The sequence below is a fragment of the Oncorhynchus tshawytscha genome, linkage group LG04 (assembly GCF_018296145.1).
Source record: "Oncorhynchus tshawytscha isolate Ot180627B linkage group LG04, Otsh_v2.0, whole genome shotgun sequence".
Taxonomy (NCBI): domain Eukaryota; kingdom Metazoa; phylum Chordata; class Actinopteri; order Salmoniformes; family Salmonidae; genus Oncorhynchus; species Oncorhynchus tshawytscha.
Window position 1 is genome coordinate 31428018 of NC_056432.1, and position 19647 is coordinate 31447664.

The 19647-nt window shown below is 44.7% G+C and overlaps 1 protein-coding gene across 3 annotated transcripts; it reads left to right on the plus strand.

Annotated features, from left to right (window-relative positions):
- Positions 1-4286: 4286 nt before the first annotated feature.
- Positions 4287-19230, plus strand: si:ch211-225b11.4 (thyroid adenoma-associated protein homolog). 3 transcript variants are annotated; one of them, XM_024417606.2, is made up of 31 exons: positions 4287-4458; positions 6051-6225; positions 6319-6405; positions 6503-6530; positions 6656-6804; positions 6992-7114; positions 7317-7437; positions 7632-7774; positions 7892-7976; positions 8089-8225; positions 10024-10221; positions 10311-11040; positions 11145-11297; positions 11397-11506; positions 11621-11781; positions 11864-12033; positions 12164-12328; positions 12426-12574; positions 12697-12834; positions 12934-13038; positions 13275-13472; positions 13681-13831; positions 14078-14327; positions 14537-14776; positions 14896-15100; positions 15233-15421; positions 16250-16500; positions 16640-16810; positions 16918-17184; positions 17288-17490; positions 18397-19230. In XM_024417606.2, the coding sequence occupies exons 1-31, from the start codon at positions 4343-4345 to the stop codon at positions 18639-18641; spliced, it is 5613 nt and encodes a 1870-aa protein (XP_024273374.1). In that variant the 5' UTR covers positions 4287-4342; the 3' UTR covers positions 18642-19230. The 3 variants fall into 3 exon arrangements, with proteins under 3 accessions (XP_024273374.1, XP_024273372.1, XP_024273373.1); XM_024417604.2 differs by lacking the exon at positions 4287-4458 and adding an exon at positions 5347-5576; XM_024417605.2 differs by lacking the exon at positions 4287-4458 and adding an exon at positions 5347-5576 and having other exon boundaries at positions 14540-14776.
- Positions 19231-19647: the final 417 nt, after the last annotated feature.

The window sequence follows — 19647 nt, forward strand, 5'->3', positions numbered from 1 at the left end:
ATGCATTGAGCGGTATTTTGATCAACTTCTCAGTGTTTGTATCCAGTGACTTACCTGAGCAGAATATATTGGGTCAGGTTCTCACTATAGTCCAATCCTAGTGCCTTAGCCTAAAGAAAAATGTACATAAAGAAAAAAAAAACTATTTTATGTCAGTTAGGATCACCACTTTATTTTAAGAATGTGAAATGTCAGAATAATAGTAGAGAGAATGATTTATTTCACCTTTTATTTCTTTCATCACATTCCCAGTGGATCAGAAGTTTACATACACTCAATTATTATTTGGTAGCATTGCCTTTAAATGGTTTAACTTGGGTCAAACGTTTCGGGTAGCTTTCCACAAGCTTCCCACAATAAGTTGGGTGAATTTTGGCCCATTCCTCCTGACAGAGCTGGTGTAACTGAGTCAGGTTGGGAGGCCTCCTGGCTCGCACGCGCTTTTTCAGTTCTGCCCACAAATATTCCATAGGATTGAGTTCAGGGCTTTGTGATGGCCACTCCAATACCTTGACTTTGTTGACCTTAAGCCATTTTGCTTGGGGTCATTGTCCATTTGGAAGACCCATTTGCGACCAAGCTTTAACTTCCTGACTGATGTCTTGAGATGTTGCTTCAACATATCCACATAATTTTCCTGCCTCATGATGCCATCTATTTTGTGAAGTGCACCAGTCCCTACTGCAGTAAAGCACCCCCACAACATGACGCTGCCACCCCCGTGCTTCATGGTTGGGATGGTGTTCTTCGGCTTGCAAGTCTCTCCCTTTTTCCTCCAAACATAATGACGGTCATTATGGCCAAACAGTTCTATTTTTGTTTCATCAGACCAGAGGACATTTCTCCAAAAAGTATGATCTTTGTCCCCATGTGCAGTTGCAAACCGTAGTCTGGCTTTTTGTAAGGCGGTTTTGAGGCAGTGGCTTCTTCCTTGCTGAGCGGCCTTTCAGGTTATATTGATATAGGACTTGTTTTACTGTGGATATAGATCATTTTGTACCTGTTTCCTCCAGCATCTTCACAAGGTCCTTTGCTGTTTTTCTGGGATTGATTTGCACTTTTCGCACCAAAGTCCGTTCATCTCTAGGAGACAGAACGCGTCTCCTTCCTGAGCGGTATGATGGCTGCGTGGTACCACGGTGTTTATACTTGCGTACTATTGTTTGTACAGATGAACGTGGTACTTTCAGGCATTTGGAAATTACTCCCAAGGATGAACCAGACTTGTGGAGGTCTACAATTTATTTTCTGAGATCTTGGATGATTTCTTTTCATTTTCCCATAATGTCAAGCAAAGAACCACTGAGTTTGAAGGTAGGCATTGAAATACATCCACAGTTACACCTCCAATTGACTCAAATGATGTCAATTAGCCTATCAAAAGCTTCTAAAGCCCTGAAATGGAATTTTCCAAGCTGTTTAAAGGCACAGTCAATTTAGTGTATGTAAACGTCTAACCCACTGGAATTGTGATAAAGTGAATTATAAGTTAAATAATCTGTCTGTAAACAATTGTTGGAAAAATGACTTGTGTCATGCACAAAGTAGATGTCCTAACCAACTTGCCAAATCTATAGTTTGTTAACAAGAAATTTGTTGAGTGGTTGAAAAACGAGTTTTAATGACTTCAACCTAAGTGTATGTAAACTTCTGACATCAACTGTAAGTTAAGAAAATCTGTGAAATAGCACAGTTATAAATAGAAATCAAACTGGATGGACCAGATGGATCAGAAAAAGAGGAAGGACAAAAAACAAACAAAATAGAACTATTGTAAAATAGATTGTGTCTGTAAAATGGGTAAAATATGTATAAACTGAAGGTAGAAGCCTAAGTGTTATTGTTTATTAGTTTACTCCAATTGGGGGAAGGGTGGTAGAATTTGTGTGGAATAATAAAGGTATATTCTAAAAAAAAGTATGTATCTCTACTGTATATAACAGCTAAGATTGACTTATTACATTCGTTATCATTCATTAGCCTGAAAATCAATGGTAGGCCTATTCTAGCAATACATTTAATTATCATCTCAAGGTTTTGTTTTAAAAAATTTATTTAGTCACTGCATAAAATAAATGAAATGTCAGCCTTTTGGCTACACAAACGAGACTACATAATACAATTTAATAAACAAGTCAAGACCCAGCCATTATTCTTTTCCATTATTACTTTTATTCAAGACAGAAAAACAAAAAAAAATCTTAAATTCAAATCAAATGTTATGTCACATGCTTCGTAAACAGGTGTACAACAGGTGTATAAATGTTCTCACCCATCCACACACAATACCCCATAATGTCAAAGTGAAAACATGTTTTTAGAAATTGCTGTAAATTTATTGAAAATTAAATGCAGAAGTATCACATTTACATAAGTATTTACACCACTGAATCACATTTGGCAGCGATTTCAGCTGAGAGTCTTTATGGGTAAGTCTAAGAGCTTTGCATACCTGGAATTAGAGGTCAACCAATTAATCGTAATGGCCGATTAATTAGGGCCGATTTCAAGTTTTCAAAACAATCAGAAATCTGTATTTTTGGACACCGATTTGGACACATTTTTTTTTACACCTTTATTTAACTAGGCAAGTCAGTTAAGAACACATTCTTAACTTCAATGATGGCCTAGGAATGGGGGGTTAACTGCCTTGTTCAGGGGCAGAACGACCGATTTTGACCTTGTCAGCTCGGGGATTCAATCTTGCAACCTTACGGTTAACTAGTCCAACGCTCTAACCACCTGCTTTACATTGCACTCCACGAGGAGCATGCCTGTTACACGAATGCAGTAAGCCAAGGTAAGTTGCTTGCTAGCATTAAACTTATATTATAAAAAAACAATCCATCAATCAATCATAATCACTAGTTAACTACACATGGTTGATGATATCACTAGTTTATCTAGCGTGTTCTGCGTTGCATTTAATCGATTCGGTGCGCTTTCGCGAAAAAGGACTGTCGTTGCTCCAACATGTACCTAACCATAAACATCAATGCCTTTCTTAAAATCAATACACAAGTATATATTTTAAACCTGCATATTTAGTTAATATTGCCTGCTAACATGAAATTCTTTTAACTAGGGAAAATGTGTCACTTCCCTTGCAACAGAGTCAGGGTATATGCAGCAGTTTGGGCCGCCTGGCTCGTTGCGAACTATGAACTATGAATGTTTGTGTATGCATATGTGTATGTATATGGATATATATATTTACCAAAAAACAGATATGGGGGATTGGAAATTATGCAGACAATTACAATGATGGAAGCAACAATCTTTCCGCAATATTAAGCTGATTCCCCTCTAAAAAAAATGACTACAGGCTGTGGTGCGTCTACTACCATATCTTCACTAGCGTCACTTGTTTCCTCAATTATTTTAATCGCCTCACAGGGCACTCCAGGAACTCGGGATCATGATCACCACCACAATTGCAACACGGTCGTTCTTCTACACATCGTTCTTCAATACCCTGTCCATCTGCACACACTTGAAACATGGCCAAATCCTTATCAATTCTAATGATACGGATGTAGGTATAAGCGACATGGGCAGCCTCCCAGGGAGGCATCTTGCCGGGGGCTGCACGAGGCGCCCGCACAAAAACAAATTGGAAAGGTGACATTTGTGCAATCTATCACTAATTTGCACGTTACATCAATGATATCTTGTCATCGTGTGGGACTGTGGGTCAATTAACCTTGTCGGAGTGGACGCCCTGGATCGTCAGTGAGCTAGGCAGGCTATTGCCTGGGAAGGTCTCCCACTCAGAAGTATGAAATGGGTGGGTGGGGGGGTTGTTGACCTCAGGTCCCCCCACTGGAAACCAGAGGTTGGGGGAATCTATCAAATAGCGCACCTCTACCTTTGTATAGTACTAATGCATTTAGTAATGCAATTATTTGTGCAATTTAGTGTTTCTTGTTTGAAGTGCAATAGTGTAATAATCAGGTTCTCTTCTTTAAAAGTGTGTTGTGTATTTGTGTGGTATAGGATTTGTGCAATTTAGTTTTATTTGTGTTTTTTGTTAGCACTAGGGTAATAGTGTAATAATATTTTTATTTATTTGTATTTATATACTACAATTTGTTTCTTTGTCACTTTATTCATGAGTATTTTTGTATATATATTTTTAGATTTATATAGTTTTCAAATGTTATATTTATTTGTGTTGTTCCAAATGTCTGAATAAAAATTAGTTAGTACAGAATGGTGCTTTTTGGGGGGAGCGGCGGCGGGTTCGCCAAGGGAGCCATAAAAGCGAAAACCGCCACTGCTTACACTGCAATGTGTTGGGGACGACAGTTCGTACAGCGTATCTTACATAACCAAGCTTCACATGCGTAGGTATTTGCTATTTATCAGAAAACAACTGGGCCGACAGACTCTTCTTTTTCTCCATTCACCCAGCGGGTTAGACGCCCGGGCACCAACCACACCAGGAATCTTCTTCAGGTATTCAACGACTCCTTTGAGAGTGCTCTACTCCGAAGTTCAAAACTTCTGTTATTCGGATTCTTTTGAGGCTCACTGCAATCTTCCTATGTTCTTCAGAAATACGATTAATCAAAATAAGACTTTTCCCAGCGCATACCTCACCATTTGACACATCAAACGGGTTTCCCACATATGCATCCCAACAAGAAGCGATTCATTATCATTCATACACGTATCATCCACTCCAATTTTAGACAATTTCCTTTTTGTTATAGTTTTCGCTACTGCTGTTGTCCATTCAGAACATTCGTCTTCACTTATTTTGCATCACCGGCTTCCGACATCTTTTTCTTAAACCGGAAGGAACCGTAGTCCTCCCCGGAATCGAACTGCGAGCCTTCCAAAGATTTGTATAACTAAACCTAATATATATAGTAATGGATATATATAGTAATATATATATATATAACGAATTGTTCTATCTGTGAACCTTCCCTACAACCTGTAGAGAACGCAATAGTTCCACCTCACCAGGGAGTCACCATTTTTGCAAATTGTTGTAGAGAGATGGCAATGAAATATTAACCAATCACAGTTTAGGGGATTACTTGCGTTCATGCTCCAGAAATGGGCGAGCTTCTACTGAGATAGCCAACAGCGACCTTCGTGGGGTTGTTCTGTACTACGGAAACAGACAAAGAATATATCTGTTATAGCAAACTTCTAGAAGTAAATTTGCAACCTGCACTATTATATGGACTCTCTGCATGCACCCTAATGAATTGACAACAAAACATGAACACAAAAGCTTAATGTAATGTTACAAGGATGATTTGCTAACCGAACGCATACTCCTATACACTAGATGGCGGTAATTGATAATGCACTGTTCTGTAACGACTCAACTCCAACAGTAGATTTAGTTTGACAAGAAAAACACGAGGAAGCATGTTCTCTTTCTTTCCAGGGATAATTTTAAAACAAACTTTCGGGAATTAACAAACAATGGTGCCTGTCCAATCGATCGAAGATCAGATGAAAGCTGTACTAGACTGTGTGGTCACTGAGGATAAAATACCCCCAGATGTCAGCACTACGTTAAAGCTTTTCATGAACAAACTTGATGAGTGCTCAAGGTAAATCTGGTTTAGAAGTGCCTAATGTGTTTTATTCATTACACCGATTCTGTTGCAAAATGTTTCTTAAACAGAATGAAACAGGAGGGGCCTACCTGCATTTTTCCAATAGAAACTGTCGTTATGCTCTGATGCTTCTGTTTGGTGCAAAAACGTTAAACTGTTTCCATAATGAATACACCCCTGATGTATGTGTGGGAATGCATGTACTACTGCCTCTGCCAAGAAATCTGGGCTTGCAGGTGGTAATGCATTCACATCACAATAACCACAGGGTTGTTGATTCAAGCCCTGCAGCGATTGTTCTATCTCCATCACTACACTGGTGGCAGCAGTGGGATAGTCCCTGCGGTGTCACGGAGTTGCTGGTTCCAGCTCCACTCCGACTGTTCCCATTTCCAACCAATTAGTACACATTCATTGTTTACCGTCTGTGTCACTCATCTTCATGGCATGTTGTCTGTCTCTGAACAGGAGCAACATAAAGCGATGCAAAGAGCGTAGTCTGGAGGAGGCAGGCCAGCTGCTGAGAAAGATCCCAGTGAAGCAGCTTCAGTGTTTAGAGGAGAGGCTCCTCTTGCCACTCATCAGGCTACTCGTCGCCATGCAGATGCAGATGTTTAACATCGCCAGTCGCAAATTAGACCAGGTACAGAACAAGCTCTGTCCTTTAGAAGTTATGTTTTCAATGCTGAATAACTAAAGTGCTATTCTGAATATGTATTTGATCATGCCATTACAGATGTTACAACATCTGGCAGAAGTCAATCGTTTGCTGGTTTTTCGAGAAATCCAACACTGTTTGTGCACTATTGTGGGAAAGGATCAGGTATGTGTATTGTTCTAAAAAATAATCCATGGTTAGAAGTATTCTTTAGCAATGTGATAATGTTTAATGTTAATGTTTCAGCATCTTTCCTTTTCAGGCATTATCCATTGGGGACCTCCAGATAGGTTAGTTGTGGATTAGAATCATCTTGAATTGTTCTTTGTTTTAGTGTGAGTGGCATTGTCAATATTAACTATTATCTTTTTGGCCTCATTTTAGGTGACAAGTGATCTCCTGTTTGTGTTTGCAGCTTGCATGTTCCTGGAGGACAGCTCTATTGGTCGTGAGCTGTGGCGAGAGGCCTGCCCTTCCTTGATAGATAAAGTGGCTGAGTTATTCCCTGTAATACTGGAGCAGGAGGGTTTGAGAAATGGACCACTGTGTTACCAAGCTGTCAAGGTAAATACTCTATATGCACTTTATCAACCTTTAACTTCCTTGCGCTTGTCAACAAAATTGTACTTGTCTTTTTACATTTTTCATTCATTCATTTGAAGCACTGTTCAGAAGACATCTTGTCACTGAACTGACCTGTGAGTTGGCTGTGTTAGTAGGTGTCTTACTGATCTGCGACATGTCCCTTCAGGTGTGTTTGCAGGTTTTTCAGCTGTTGCCAGGTAAGGTGGCCCCTCTGGTGTGGGAGAAGGAACAGGGGAGTTTGGCAGTGCAGAGCATCCTACAGTCTCTAATGGACATCATCCTGGGACAGGTCTGTGTTTGACATCGATTCAGGTCCTTTGTAGCTCTTTTGGTAGCGCATGGCCCTTGTAACACCAGGGTAGTGGGTTCCATTACCGGGATCACCCATATGTAAAGATTATGCATGCATGACTGTAAGTCGCTTTAGATAAAAGCGTGTGCTAAATAGCATTTTTAAAATTGTATTACTTGTTTCCTCTGTGTGCGGGCAGTGCTCCAACAGGGACACCCGTCTCCTGGCTGGCACCACAGTGGCCATGCTGATTAACACTGTACTCGAGGGAGGGGAGGGAGGGGCAGCTGCCTGGAGTCTGCTACAAGTCACTCACTCAGGTACACATTCAGGACTTTCATATTGTTGACATTGTATGTTGACTTTTATTGTTTACATTCTACATTGTTTACATTACAAATCATCACAACACATATGAAGGATTTGAACCATAACCCTATGCATATAAGGACTGTGATGATTAAGTGTTTAAAAAAATAAAATAATATGCCACTGGTTGATGTGTGTTACTCAGAGCCCTGGCAGCTGTGTGTGGGTGGTCTCCAGGTGCAGTGCATCCCCCGCTCGCAGGATGGAGTGGACAGACTGGCTGTGAGCAGGGGTCTGCTGACCTGCTGTAGAAGGGGCATCCTAGTCAGTCAGGTGGACACCACAGGGGTATGTCACAGACTGCTCATGCTAACTGATATATCTTCTTCTTTCGTTCTTATGGAATTCTCCTCGGCCAATCTAAAAAATGTGGTTTCTGATTCAAAGTTCTCTCTATTGCTTCAGACTTGTCTACTCCTGGGTGGTTTGTTTCCTTTGGTCTCTGCTTTGTGTGAGGAGAAGCTTGACTGTCACTACTATGTCTTTGAAGGTATTGTAAAACCAAACCAGTCTCTGTGTGTTTCTGTAAGTGCAAACGTAATGAAAGTAAGAAATACCTGAGTATCAAATCAACGTTTATTAAAGCCTATGTCTGATGGCAGTGTTAACACTGTGGCTGAAGAGTGTTAAGGAGTGTCTAGCTGAGATCTGGGAGGTGACCAGCGCTCCCCTGCTGCCCGATGACTCTAGCCTGAGACAACAACTCATCCAGGTCATCTGGGACAATGCTGAGAGTCCAGTGAGTTTCCAATCATCTCATTATTAATATAAATGGTGTTATACAGTGGGGCAAAAAAGTATTTAGTCAGCCACCAATTGTGCAAGTTCTCCCACTTAAAAAGATGAGAGGCCTGTAATTTTCATCATAGGTACACTTCAACTTAAGACAGACAAAATGAGAAAAAAAATCCAGAAAATCACATTGTAGGATTTTTAATGAATTTATTTGCAAATTATGGTGGAAAATAAGTATTTGGTCAACAACAAAAGTTTATCTCAATTCTTTGTTATATACCCTTTGTTGGCAATGACAGAGGTCAAATGTTTTCTGTAAGTCTTCACAAGGTTTTCACACACTGTTGCTGGTATTTTGGCCCATTCCTCCATGCAGATCTCCTCTAGAGCAGTGATGTTTTGGGGCTGTTGCTGGGCAACACGGACTTTCAACTCCCTCCAAAGATTTTCTATGGGGTTGAGATCTGGAGACTGGCTAGGCCACTCCAGGACCTTGAAATGCTTCTTACGAAGCCACTCCTTCATTGCCCGGGCGGTGTGTTTGGGATCATTGTCATGCTGAAAGACCCAGCCACGTTTCATCTTCAATGCCCTTGTTGATGGACGGTTTTCACTCAAAATCTCACGATACATGGCCCTATTCATGCTTTCCTTTACACGGATCAGTCGTCCTGGTCCCTTGATGTTTCCACCCCAATGCTTCACAGTAGGTATGGTGTTCTATGGATGCAACTCAGCATTCTTTGTCCTCTAAACACGACAAGTTGAGTTTTTACCAAAAAGTTATATTTTGGTTTCATCTGACCATATGACATTCTCCCAATCTTCTTCTGGATCATCCAAATGCTCTCTAGCAAACTTCAGACGGGCCTGGACATGGACTGGCTTAAGCAGGGGGACACGTCTGGCACTGCAGGATTTGAGTCCCTGGCGGCGTAGTGTGTTACTGGTGGTAGGCTTTGTTACTTTGGTCCCAGCTCTCTGCAGGTCATTCACTAGGTCCCCCCGTGTGGTTCTGGGATTTTTGCTCACCGTTCTTGTGATCATTTTGACCCCACGGGGTGAGATCTTGCGTGGAGCCCCAGATCGAGGGAGATTATCAGTGGTCTTGTATGTCTTCCATTTCCTAATAATTGCTTCCACAGTTGATTTCTTCAAACCAAGCTGCTTACCTATTGCAGATTCAGTCTTCCCAGCCTGTTGCAGGTCTACAATTTTGTTTCTGGTGTCCTTTGACAGTTCTTTGGTCTTGGCCATAGTGGAGTTTGGAGTGTGACTGTTTGAGGTTGTGGACAGGTGTCTTTTATACTGATAACAAATTCAAACAGGTGCCATTAATACAGGTAACGAGAGGAGGACAGAGGAGCCTCTTAAAGAAGAAGTTACAGGTCTGAGAGACAGAAATCTTGCTTGTTTGTAGGTGACCAAATACTTACTTTCCACCATAATTTGCAAATAAATTCATTAAAAATCCTACGTGATTTTCTGTATTTTTTTCTCTCATTTTGTTTGTCATAGTTGAAGTGTACCTATAATGAAAATTACAGGCCTCTCATCTTTTTAAGTGGGAGAACTTGCACAACTGACTAAATACTTCTTTGCCCCACTGTATATATATTCTTTTGGGGGGGGGGTATTTTATTAGGATCCCCATTAGTTGTTGCAAAAGCAGCAGCTATTCTTCCTGGGATTCACACAAAACATGTAACATGACATAATACAGAACATGAATAGACAAGAACAGCTCATGGGCAAAGTATAGTAGTAACAATAACATCCCATTTCTCCTAACACATGCCCAGGTCGAGGGTGTGTCAGAGGTTGTGCGCAGTGCGTTCTGCCTGCTGCTGGAGATCTATGAGATGGACTGCCAGCGTTTTGGAGACACACAGAAGAACCTGCACATATCCTTACTCCACCGCATAACCAAACTGCCCTGGGAGGCCAAAGCCAAATACTTCCCCCTCTGTTCACTGCTCCCTTATGTTGGCACTGACATGGTGAGTGTATTCAAAGTCATCTTAACCTTTTTAAAGTGTTTGTTCAGTTGTGGAAATTGATTATATTTAATTTTCCGTTAACCCCTCAGGTGCTGGAGCAGTTCTCCGAGCTTCCCAACCATCTCCTGAAGTGCATGTCCACCAATCATCTGTCCCCATGTGCCTCAGAGCTTTACAAGTGTCTGATCCAGAAGCAGCGGTGCGAGCTGTGTGAGGAACTGGCCCAGGATGCTCCTCCCTTGGAGCTGGATCTGGCCAATCAGTGGGCCAGGCGTTGGCGGAGCACTCTTCTGGAGGCCTTGACCTCTGACGTGACCCTTCTTCAGAACAACAGCTCCAGCCACTTGCTGCCCTGGACTCTGCGTGTCTTCCCCGCTGCTGTGGAGCCCCTGCTGGCCCCTCTAGACCCTGCCTCTCCAGGGCACCTCCATGCCTGGGCCTGTGTGATGAGTGCCCGCCGAGCCACTTATGGAGGCTCCCCCTGGGCCCTGGAGAGTGGCTATGCCCTGGAGACCCTCCGTCTTGCCCTGGGATGTGTGGACGATAGAGTCCGCCTGGCCGCCCTCAACCTGCTATGCTGCAGCCCAAAGACCAAAGAGGCCCCGACGCCGGAGGAGCTGTCTACCATGAGGACCTTCATCCCCCAGAACCTCAACAGTGAGTCGTCACCGTTCCGCCAGCACCTTCAGGCAGGGGTGAAGAGGTTTCTGGTCCGGATCCGAGACAGCTGCCTGGCCCACCTCAGAGGACAGAAGGGAAAAAGGGACGGTGGTGTCAGCCTCACAAAGGAGACAGAGATGGCACTTGATCAGGGAGTAGGTGAGCTGTGAAAGTTTGAAGCACTAAATAATGGTTTTATTTCCTTGTCCCATCTAGCTGTGTGGTGCAATTTATTAATATCCTATTCATCCTGATCATTGTAGGGTTTGTGGACTGGCTGTCCCAGCTGACGTTGTCCTATCTGGCACCAGGACACAGCTACCAGAGGAAAAAGACTGTCCTGCTGCTGCTGTCTGCTGTACTAGAGACCTGCACAGACACCTGGAGCCCAGACAAGAAGAAGGGCCAACCCCCAGGTCAGTAAAGGGGGTATGAATGAGATGGTTGACTTCATTCTGGGGCTTTAAAGCCTGTATGACGCAAAATTCCAAGAGGTTTTTGTTCTCTTTCTGTAGTTAACATGGCCTCTTTGATCAACTGGGCAAGGCTGAGAGGATGGTGGGATTTCTTCTCTCGATCAAAACAGCTGGTCCTTATTGGCTGTTTAGAGGATTCCACCAATGAGGTAGACTTAATACTTATGTTACAACTTCCATTTTATATTTTTAATACATTTGTAAGTGACAGAAAGGATAAGTGAAATAAAGTATTTTCTCTGCTCTATTTTCTTCCTATGTAGATTCGGGAGCTCTCTGCAGGGTTACTGGTGAGATTTTTCCCACCTAGTTTTCTGGAGGACATTACTCCTGTGCTGTTCGGCCGAGCAGAACTGCTCCTTTGCAGTCCCCGTGTGCCGGAGGCTCAGATGGGAGCTCTGATCATCAAGGTCCTCCTCCAGAAGTAAGTAGACCTTAATTTCTACACCACCTGTAGCCAGAGCTCTGGTCCTCGACCTCAGTGTTGCATGACCCCCTCTCCGAAGGTCTGGAGGTCAGTCTCACGTGCCCTGGCTGGACAGCCGTATCAACTACGTCAGTTCTGGGGACTCGAAGGCCTCTACTCTGGTCAGGTATCTACTCAAGGAACTCGAGCAGCATTACCTGATTGCTAAGGATGATATGATGCTTGCTGCAAGGACCAAACCCATACACGGTGAGACCTGTTGCATCATTGCTATTTCACAAAATTACATTTTGCAGCTGTCTAACAGCTTGTATATAAACATGTTGCATTCCAAAGCATTTGACATTGCAACCTTATTTGAGTGATGTATTTGTTTCAGGTATTTTGACTGCCCTAGAGAGGTGTATACTAGAGGTACCTAACACCCTGTGTGATGTGGTCGATCACAGAGTGACCATAGAGATCCTGGTTCTCCTGGAGAGGATCACTCTGCTCCTACTGGGTGTGCTGTATGGAGACCAGGATGCCTGCGGTGATGAGAAAGGTATCGCCAGGAAGGAGTAAAGACATCACACAAGAGATCGGAGAAGGGTACATTTGAAATGGAACGGTTGTCTCACCCCCGCCCTTGTCTTTTCCAGATATACCCCCATCTTTCTGTGACATGGGGAATGCCATCACCTCTCTGATAGGCCAGGTGGCAGGAGAGGACCAGGGGGAGGGGGATGAGTGTGTGCTGCTGTCTGAGGAACACAGTCTGGTCCTCACCTGCTGCTGGGTCTCCCTCAAGGTACTCTTCATCTTACCGATCAACACTCGCACTGACCACCCGGCTGCACATTCAAACCCATGTTCAGCACCACTAAGAAACACATTCTGGCCTTCAATAACTATTGTTGTTTTCCTTTTCAGGAAATAGGAATCTTTCTAGGTTCTCTGGTAGAGAGAATCCTTGCTCAGGCCAAACAGACAGAACCCTTGCTAACTTTAGAAGACCTGAAGAGGGCCTCTAAAGTGTTCAAGAACATTCTTCTCAAATGCCGCCACTGGGTAAAAAGGACATAACATCCATCTATGGGTCACAACTCAAAGCCTCCCTGGTTTTCTTGTCTCATCTTCAGTCCTGACATACACATTTCTATCCCCCAGGGGGCAGTAGAGGGCTGCTGTGTGGGCTTTACCAGGTTCTGTGCCTGTCTCCTGAGCAGCAGTGACCCAGAGCTCAGGGATATCCCAGCACACATGCTGAAGCAGGTAACCTCTGACCCAGGCCCTTTTTTGAGGGGGCTCATCCACACCGCAGACAGAGTTCTCATGGGGTAAAGGGGTTTCTGTAGAGTATGTTTTAGGTCCAGGCCAGTGATGTACCTTATCATTCTCTGCCAATTCATATCTAATTTTACCTGCAACAATGAAGCTATGTTGCATGCATATTAAGCTAGTATGGTTAAACTGTGTGTGTGCTAACTGATATGGGGTTTTCTCTCCAGGGCCTAGAAGTGCTGCAGTCTCGCTGTACGTCAGTGACCCGGCGGGCGGCAGGGCTTCCCATGCTCATCCTGTGTGTGGTGTCAGCAGAGGAGGCCAGTAAGGCCCGGCCCCTCCTGGCCCACAGCATACACACCCTGCTGGACACAGCCAGGTCCCCTCTGCCCCAGGACTGGGACCAGACACTGGACCTGCCACAGGTAATACACATCATGAATTCACCAAAAGTTAGCCAGATTCTGAATTATTATTATACGCATGTACATTATAATTATACGCATGTACATTACCTACCACGTACACAGATGAGATGCACAGCCATCGAGATACACACATACCAATAGGATACTCAAGTCCAGGTCAGTTAGCATGCTGTCTAATGTTGGCTTTTCCCCTCTTCTCTCCCAGGTGTGTGCGGTCCACACCCTGCAGGCCCTGGTACGAGGCTCTGGGCTGGGGGTGGCTGTGCTGCAGTTTGCCCCGGCTGTGGCCATCCTGTCCCTGACCCTCCTCAGCTCCCCCTGCTGGGCCATGAGGAATGCTGCACTGCAGCTCTACAGTAAAAAGACAATCTCTCCCTCTCACTACTGTAATGCGCACACTGAGGACAGAGCTCAGGTTTCAGTGTCATTTGTATTCTCTGAAACTGACCAGCTCAAACATTAGATCATATAGACCGGGAGAGAATCCATTAGGTTCCCTTGCGCTGTCTGCTCCAATTTCTTTCATGTAGCGATCAGACATGCATGTTAAATTATTCATTTGTTATTGTGCTCCCTCTGACTGAAACCTTTCCCATGAACAGGCTCTCTGTGCTCAAGGTTGCTGGGTCAGCGCTCTGGAGGTGAGGAGGGCTCCACCCAGCATGGCATGTCTCCCCCCGCCTTCTTCACCCACTACCCTGCCCTGCAGCCCTTCCTCCTGGGGGAGTTGAGGGGGGCGGCAGAGGACTTGCAGGGTCCCTCTGGGGAGGCCCGGCTCCGCCTGCACCCCTCCCTCTACCCTGTCCTCACCCTCCTGGCCAAACTCCAGCGGGGGGTCCAAGACCAAACTGGGTGATTACTGTTTTCATGTCATTTATTTAATTTTGTCAAGCTAAGGAATCCCTTTATAGTTGCATCTACTCAATGAAGCAGGTAATGCTGTCCATGGGCCTGTTTAAGGATAACACACCTGTATTCTCCAGGTAGGCACACAATCATTTACAGTGTTCTGTGCATCTCCTTGCAGTATGAAAACTGGTCCATGAAACCTTTGTTCCCAGCAGCACTCTGTCAGACTTCCTGATTCCCCTGCTCCAGCTGGCTGCCAGTCCCGTCTACAGTGTGAGGGTCATGACCTCCAAAGCATTGGTCGCCATGACGCCCCCCTGCCAATACGTGAGCACCCTTCTCCGGTTGACAGGAGAGCTGCCGGAGCCCCAGGACCCCAGCTGTCACAATCGTCTGCATGGACAGCTACTGCAGATCAGAGCCATCCTGGACAGAGGTCTATGCACACAACGGTGAGGGTTTACAGAGTAGAAAACAAACAGGGAAGGATTCTATGGAGGCCATAGAGGTTCTATTTATTCTGTGATTAAGGCACTGTCAGGTTTTGTCATTTATTTAGTTATTTCCCCAGTCCTCCCCCAGACGCACTGTGTGATGTGGTGGACCGTGTAGAGTCCAGACTGTGGTTGGTGACAGGGGCTCAGCACTGTCCCCTGGTGCGTGGGGCTTACCTGGGTGTGGCAGGCCTGCTGAGGGGGTTCTGCTCTCAGGGGTTCCTCCGCCAGATGAGGGATGTGCTCCTGTCAGAGCTCCACTCACCACACCAAAGGCTCCAGGTGCCCAACAGATCCTGTCTCTCACACACATACACACACACCATTCTTATCCAGAGATACTGTCATGATTTGTTATCCTTTTCATAATCTGGGTCCCACAATACTGAAAGTTTATGACCTTCCATTTTACAGGTTGGGTCCGCCTCCTTCCATCAGAACGCTATCCACTTCCTCTGTGCAGAGCCCCGGTGGGCTTGCCAGGTGTGGGGGAGTTTCTCTACAGAGAGCTCTGACCTGAGGCTGTCATTGGTCAGTTGGGCGGCTGAAAGGCGGCGATGGAGTGGGACCAGCATGCAACAGGTGCTGCAGACTGCACTGCAGGTGAGACATAAACACCCTGTCTAGACTAGAGAATGCTGGGAAAGTCACCCTGTCCAAAAACTTACCAACAGTTTTCAATGACTAGTTTTCAATATACAACATGCGGAATTCAAGGCACTAAAGATATGACTTTAACACAATGCTGCATAGGGCTGAAATCAAGCTGAGAATATTTTTTTTTCTTCATGAAAATGAATGGGTGTATATCAGCTCACACCCAACTCACTAAACAGGGTCAGGTAAATCTGAACTAGACCAATACAGTCAAGGATATCCATCCTTTTTCTCTGCTGTGTTGTGCCGTGGAAGTCACAGAAAATGTATGGTGTAAAAAGTACACTATTTTCTTTAAGAGTGAAGTAAGCGTAAAAGTTGACTCTTACTATTTATATTTTTGTACAGATATCCCAAAAAATGACTTAAGTAGTACTTGAAAGTATTTTTGCTTTAGTACTTTCAAATACCACTGGGTAGAGCATGGCACTTGTAAGTTGTAACACCAGGGAAGTGGGTTCAATTCCCGGGACCACCCATACATAAAATGTATGTGCCCATGACTAATTCACATTGGATAAAAGCATCTGCTAAATGGCATATATTATTGTACATTCTAAAGAAAACATTATTTTGCCTTTTAATAAAACTCCATAGGCCCAATCAATATGCCTGTGTGAGTGCTCCTGTTTTTATACCTCCTTCAGTTTCTGGACAGCAAAGTCTTCCCACCTATTAGCTGCCCTTTAATGACTTCACATTCCTGATTTGACAATGGTGACCTGACCATGCTGTTTTATGGGAATGGTGTTTAACATTGCTCTCTGTACTCAGGCCAACCTGAAGGAGGCGCTGTTGGATCAGAGTGTGGAGTACAGCAGGACATATCTGACAACTCTAATTGCCGTGATGACTCCTGGGGCTGACCATATTCTGTCCCAGGAGCCTTCCCCTTCTCCCCCATTGGAGGGTCCAGTCCTGCTGGAGTGTGTGGAGCTGCTGCTGGGGGCCCTGGAGGGCCACAGAGGGGGGCCAGAGTTTCTATCCCAGGCCCTGTGTGCTGCCAGCCTGCTGCTCTCCCAAAGGTCAGCATACAGAATTCTGCACACTGCACTCATCTCTGTTTTGACATGATTTTTAATTTACTTGACAACAAGTCATTAGGGTGTCAGATCCACAAAAAACATACTGAACATTCACACATTTCTTCTCCCTCTGTCTCAGTCTTCAGACATCTCTGTTCCCTCGGTGGTGCAGTCTGTTGGAGGTCCACCGGGTGCCAGAGGCCCCTGAGGCTCTCAGGAGATCCTGTGCTGGGGCCCTGTGTCTGGCTGGGGCCCCCTTACTGAGCATGGCCCTGAGGGACCACACTCCTCTCCCTGTCTTCAGCACCAGGTAGAGATCTAGAGCAGGGTCGTAGGTTAAAAAGTCAATTACAGTATGCATGCTGACTTTGTCACAATCTGCTGCATAATGTCCTCTCCGTCTTTCTTCCTATGCAGGTTGATCAACACAGGGCTTTACCTGCTGCAGGACGAGAGCCAGCAGGTGAGGATAAAAGCGGCAGGTTTTGCCTCCACACTCTGCCAAGCCAGGAGAGGAGGAGGGGAGAGGAGCATGTACCTGATGCAGGTCAACCAGGCTCTGCCCTTCCTGCTGGAGCTGCTGCTGGAGGAATGCTGGGATATTCCTGGTGCCCTGGAGGTGTTGCTGTGTCACATGCCCCAGTCTGACCTGAGCTCGGTCCTGAGGGAGGCCAGGGACACTGGGTGAGTCACAACACACACAGGCAGTCAACAAATTCATGGCACGTAGGCAGAGCATGTCTTTTGTTTTGTTTATGTTGTTCATCAATCCCTCTCTGTTCCACAGGTGTGCCAGTCTCTATGAGCAGGATGAGGCCAACGTATTTGCAGAACCGTCTGTGATGTCAGCATGTCTGCTTCCATACCTGCTTCAGCTCGCTGAAAAGTACCCAGCATCCTCAGTGGTGGGAGAACGCCTGGGTGTATGGGCCAGGGAGAATGTTACAGACCTGCTGGAGAACCTCCGGGTCTGTAAAGACCTCCAGCCAGGTAACACACAGGCCAAGGACCACATACTTACTGATTGTGTCAGAATGCACATAATAACACAATTATTGTGGCTAGTCATTAATATAATAGTTTCTTTAAAATGTTTACATGCTTTGCAAGAAGAACAATGTCCCTAATAATCCTGTTTACATGGACACACCTGAAATCAGGCTACCTGATGGGACTTAAATAAATGCTGAACATCAGCAATCAAAATAAATGTTCTACCACAGCGACCACGTTATTTTTGCGAAGCATATTTGATTCTGAGTTCGGGCATATAAAGTTTGTATGTGAACTATTTCTAAGATACTCGCACATAAGAGGGAGGCTTGCGCTACTGCTGCTGGCACATGTGCAGATCAAATACACAGCTGGAATGCTGAGTTGAAGCTGTTTACATGTCCCAATGAAAGGTGGCTCAGAAAACCAGGTTTTAAGCAGTGTATGCTTACTTCGATTTTGACCTCACTCCGATTTTAAGATAAACAGAGTCAAGTGTTTACTTGACTATTGCCATACTCTGCATACTTCCATAATCAGTTTAATATCAAATTATTAGTGTGCATTTAAACATACTGAAAATGTCATGGCAGACAGGATTACGTGAGCTTAAAGGGATACTTCGGGCTTTTGACAATGAGGCCCTTTATCGACTTCCCCAGAGTCAGATGAACTTGTGGATACCAGTTGTATGTCTCCTTATGAAGGAAGTTAGAGGTAATTACGCAAGCCAAAGCTAACTAGAATTAGCGCAATGATTGGAAGTCTATGGGTATCTACTAGCATATGAGACAAATTAGACATAAACATGTTATCCAGAAGTTCATCTGATTCTGGGGAAGTAGATAAAGAACGTCTTTGCCAAAATCCCGAAGTATCCCTTTAACTGTTCTTCCATTCTAGGTGACACCCTGGACCCGGCCTGGTTGGCCCTTCTCATGGATTCTAGTTTCCATGGCACCCTGTGTGGTCTGTGGGCCAGGGCAGCATTCCTCCTGCGGCTACTAGAAATATCTGATGACCTCCGGCCCCTCTGTGATCCCGAGAGTTTACGTAAGAACATCCAGGAAGTTCACTGTGTGCTCCGCCAGAACGGTGTCCAGATGCCCGCTGCCTTTACTGCAGCTCTGACTGGAGACCTGCCTTGATGATACAGTAGTCTGGTCCACACTGTGACAACAGATTGCCTTAGTTCTCCTCTTTGACGATCCAAGTCCAGAATGAATGAATCCATGGATGCTGCATGAATGCCTACTGCAGCTACAAACAACGTGGGCATTGATTGTACTCTGTAGCTTCTGCACTACAGTACAGTAGCATTTGGCAGGCAGGTTCTCCAATTAGTTATGTAAAAGAACTGACTACAGCCAAATGAATGCAATGATCAGATTACTTGCTGCTGCTGATGAGGCCTGCTAAGTATTGACCAGCTATAGAGAGCATCTCCTTACACCTACTATGCCTGAACTGAGAGTGTCTATACTGATCCAAAGAGCCTCTTAGAACATCTCTGTTGATACTATTGTGTATTTTATTTACTATGTTAATGCATTTGCATGTCTGTAATCATGATGCAGCCATGATGCAAGTATTTTTGTATGGTTTTAAAGGATGAATGTTTAATTTTATAGATTAAATAATCTATTAAATTGGGGTTGTCCTCTCTTTTCTGTAGGCTTTTATGTTTAGGATGTCTTTATCTGTTGCCCAACATTAAATCCCTCTGTTGTGCTTGAACAAGGCCCCTCTGTGAATTCTCAGTCCGGTTCCAGCTGTCTCAGTCCGGTTCCAACTGCCTCAGTCCGGTTCCAACTGCCTCCGACCACTCCTGGTATATGTCATACCACCAGTAGCCACAGCAAGGCGCCCTCCTTCATTCTAGTCTATAGTAGGCTACGTTGCCTTTTCTTCTCTCCTGCTCATCTTTCCGCATTAGCCACGTCTTATTGGGCTTCATCTGCAGCAGTGGGAGACAGACAGTGATGTAATACCGGCGGCCGTCAGGAGTAGAGGCAGACAGACAGGAGGGTTGGTGAACAGAATGGGCATACAAGGCTTTACGATCCATTAGTGGCCAGTCTCCTGCCTGGATAAGTGTCCATTGTCAGACTGCCTGCCTCCCTCAGATGAAGATGATTGACTGTACTGTTGCTG

Bases quoted from the DNA above. Each gene is read 5' to 3' on its own strand.
- si:ch211-225b11.4 (XM_024417604.2), top strand. From the start codon at position 5,446: ATGGTGCCTGTCCAATCGATCGAAGATCAGATGAAAGCTGTACTAGAC. The intron at 11,782-11,863 runs GTAAGTAGACCT...CCCTCTCCGAAG, and splicing joins ATCAAGGTCCTCCTCCAGAA to GTCTGGAGGTCAGTCTCACG. The intron at 16,811-16,917 runs GTAGAGATCTAG...CTTCCTATGCAG, and splicing joins CTCCCTGTCTTCAGCACCAG to GTTGATCAACACAGGGCTTT.